Here is a 3,419-nt window from a genome sequence, read left to right on the forward strand (position 1 = left end):
TTTTTTTTTTTTTTTTTCCAGGATTTTCCATGTTTTTTTTAAACAGGTGGAAGAAACTGTTTCTACTGGAAAATTGACTGTAAAGTTTTCTTTGTTTTGGTGAATATTTAGCCTGAATCCAGTCATTACCTGGAGGTGGGTTCAATATCTATAAACCATAAACCATATTGATTATGTTAAAGGAAAGGTCATCAAAAGTATCAAAGTTAGAGACATGTTTGATTATTATTCTTTACTCCTCAAAGATTCTCCCTTGTTTCTGTTTTTGTACTGAGGTCTGAGGTAAAACCAACCCAGCTCCACTAAAGCCTTATTCCTGCTGCCAAACAGACATGAGCGTCATCAGTCAGATAGCAGACAGAGAGAACACCAATTAATTATTTATTGAAAAGCAACTAATTCAATTTAAAAATATTTTTGACTTTAAAATTCTGATTATTATGTTGAAAGCTAATAAAGTTACCAGAAGATGTTCAAAGTGTTTTACTGTAGAGGAAAATATCATTTTCTGTATATTTTTGCATCTTTGAAACGAAATGTCAGACTGTTTATGGCGTTAAAGTGTGGATAGATAAAAAAAACAAAGACAAAAATGTGAGAGATTATAAATAAAGTCCAAACTGAATATAATGGCTGAAATGTGAGACGGTTTGTTTTGGGACTTTGTGAGCAGATTGATTGGAATGAAATGAAATCTCATAGATTTTTTAAGACGTGTTTTTTGGAACAGATAATAAAATATTTATCATCCTTTCTGTCGATGTAGAAATTTTGCAATGAAAAAATTAAATATTTCTATTACATCTACTTAATAAATGATATAAATGAAAGCGTCGCTGTGTTTATGCTCGTAAAGATTTGTCCTTGCAGAAGAAGGTGACCTCTGCTGTCACCCACCTGCGCCTCCATTGGTGAATCCGCTCAGACGGAGTTTGTATCCGTCGGACTCTGGGCCGATGGAGAACACGGTGTAACGAGCGTAGGCTTTTTTCCCTTCAAAGTCCTCCATGTCGATCAGCAGCTCTGACTTCTTCCTGTGAGTCAGCTGGAAGATGTTCTCCAGACCTAAAAACATCAGAGACACGGAGAAGCTGACCTCTCAGAGCTTTCTGGGCTCCTCTTTACCGCGGCGCTGGTTTCACGTCTCACCAAGCCAGTACTCTCCTGCAGCAATCCCAAAGCCAAACTTGTAGTGGTTCCAGGGTCTGTAGAAGTTCACGGTTCCATCCATCCTCCTCTGGAAAACCTGGAAGAAGGTGAAGAAGATCAATCCGTTAAAAACAGCCCAGATTTGCTCATGATGAGCTCCACTGCATTTTGGATCCAGATGTTCATCAACAGCTGGATTTCTGCCATTTCTCTGCAGGTTTCAGTAGATAAACATCCAATCAAGGTCGCGTTTTAGGAATAAGGTCTTTAAATAAGACTGATTAATATAAGGTACATATTAAATGCTTTAAAGTTATAATTTTAAGTAAATGAAGTTAGATTATTTTATCCAATGACCTAATAAAGTATTTAATTTCACTTGGAAGTTCATTCTCTGTTCAGGATGTTATGAAAACATGATATTCACCTGATGATACATTAAAGTGTTTCAATCTGTCTAGTTTTTTATAAACACAGAGTAGATAAAGGAGCAAACTGCCAAACATGGACATTTAAATAAACCTGTTTTTTCTTAATTAAGTGCATTTTTTTCTTGAATTGAGGTGGTAAGTGTGATGCTTTGTCAATTGAACAAAACAATTTACATTAAAAATAAGAAAAAATAATGTAATTGTCTTTTTTAAGTGCATATCATCTAATAATCTTATTTTAAGAGTAAAAATAATCATTCCATCTGCAAATCATCTTATTTACCTGCTCAGATTAAGTGTAAATATACTTAACTTGTACTTATTTATCGCTTGTTTTTGCAGTGCAGTAGATCTTTCTCTAATGCAGCAGTTTAAATCATACGACTTTGAATCAGATTATTTCAATACACTGGAAAAACGATCTAGAAATAAGTAAAAAATTATCAAATTAAGTGTATTTACCCTTTCTTTGAGCAGGTAAATGAGATAATTTGCCAATGGAATGAGTATTTTTACTCTTAAAATAAGATATTTTGATAAAATGCACTTGAAATAAGACAATGCAATTGCGTTTTCTTGTTTTAAATGTAAATTGTCTTGTTCCATTGGCAAAATTTCTCTTTACCTTCTCAATTCAAGAACAAATGCACTTATTTTAAGAAAAAATGACTCATCTAGGTTTTTATTTTTTCCAGTGTATTTTCAAAGATTCTCAGTAGAAAAATCTAAAAGCAGTTGAAGGAAAGAATCCTTACCGTCCACTTTCCCCCCAGAGACTCCATGTCGCAGTAAACCTGCAGACAGAGGGCAGCAGAACGGTCAAACCTGCAGCATGGATGCAGCTGCAGGTACGTCTGCACGCCGCTGATGTTTCACACCAGCAGCCTGAATGACCTCTGAGCTGCATCATCAATCAGCCAGAAACCCGCCCACATCAGAGAGTCTTCGCTAATTCAGTGTTTGCAAAGATTTTATTTGTTAAAACGTGTAAACATGGAGGATAATGAGTGTTTGAAATGTTTTTATGAACTAATTATTTGATGATTCCAGGAGGGCTGAGTCTACCTGGACAGCAGATGTGGATCCGATGGGGTAGATGGTGTAAACGCCACTGGCTCGGCTGGTATCTTGGTTGTAGATGTCGTTGCAGTCCAGAGGGTAGCTGAGGTCTGTGCAGCTGGTCGCCACAGGAACCAGGAGGAGAAGCGAAAGCAACTGGTTTCCATTAGGAAAGGAACAGTTTAATTCATTTAATCCCGTAGAGAGAGAACTTTACTGACATTTTCTGATCGTTAAAACCACAATCAGGACCAAAGCAGAGTCTGGGATCTTTTAGGGAAATAAGCAACATTTCAACATAAGAATATAATCCTGTTAAAAGTTCTCCATTGGGACAGTTTTGTGTTTTAAATGTTTCACAGAAACTTAAATTACATTTCCAGACCCAAAGCTGCTGAATGTTGTTTAATCTCCAAACTTACCTTCATGTTCACTGATCTGCAGAAAGGATCTGAAATGACGAGTCTCTTACCTGCTTTAAATATCCAGCAGTTACTCAACCCTGCAGATGAAAGAGCATCATTTCCAGATACTTTTCCTTTTCTTGTGTAACTGATGCGGTAAAAACCAAACGTTGGTACAAATGTTGGGAAATTCTAGAGAAGATGGTTATGTGAAATAGTGGGGCTGAATGTTACCAAAGCCTCTGTTAGATGAAAAAAAATGTTTTTATTCAACTGTTTACATAAAACTAAAGAAAGAAAAACCAACATTAAAGAGAAGGGGGGAGGGGGACTCAGATTCCAGCTTTAAAAAAACCTCCAATGCAGCAATAGAGTT

At 36.2% G+C, this 3,419-nt stretch overlaps 1 protein-coding gene across 1 annotated transcript in view; it reads right to left on the bottom strand.

Moving 5' to 3' along the window:
- Positions 1-889: 889 nt before the first annotated feature.
- The window catches only part of LOC107094966 (microfibril-associated glycoprotein 4-like), a 5,001-nt gene continuing 2,471 nt past the window's right edge, over positions 890-3,419 (bottom strand). Inside the window, exons 2-6 of the mRNA XM_015390902.1 lie at positions 3,062-3,141; positions 2,646-2,795; positions 2,336-2,374; positions 1,150-1,246; positions 890-1,065 (exon numbers count right to left, since the gene is read on the bottom strand). Of these exons, the coding sequence (XP_015246388.1) occupies positions 890-1,065; positions 1,150-1,246; positions 2,336-2,374; positions 2,646-2,795; positions 3,062-3,141 (542 nt within the window). The remainder of the gene's footprint in view (positions 1,066-1,149; positions 1,247-2,335; positions 2,375-2,645; positions 2,796-3,061; positions 3,142-3,419) is intronic.

Source organism: Cyprinodon variegatus, unplaced genomic scaffold, assembly GCF_000732505.1.
Source record: "Cyprinodon variegatus isolate N-32 unplaced genomic scaffold, C_variegatus-1.0 Scaffold517, whole genome shotgun sequence".
Classification (NCBI taxonomy): Eukaryota; Metazoa; Chordata; class Actinopteri; order Cyprinodontiformes; family Cyprinodontidae; genus Cyprinodon; species Cyprinodon variegatus.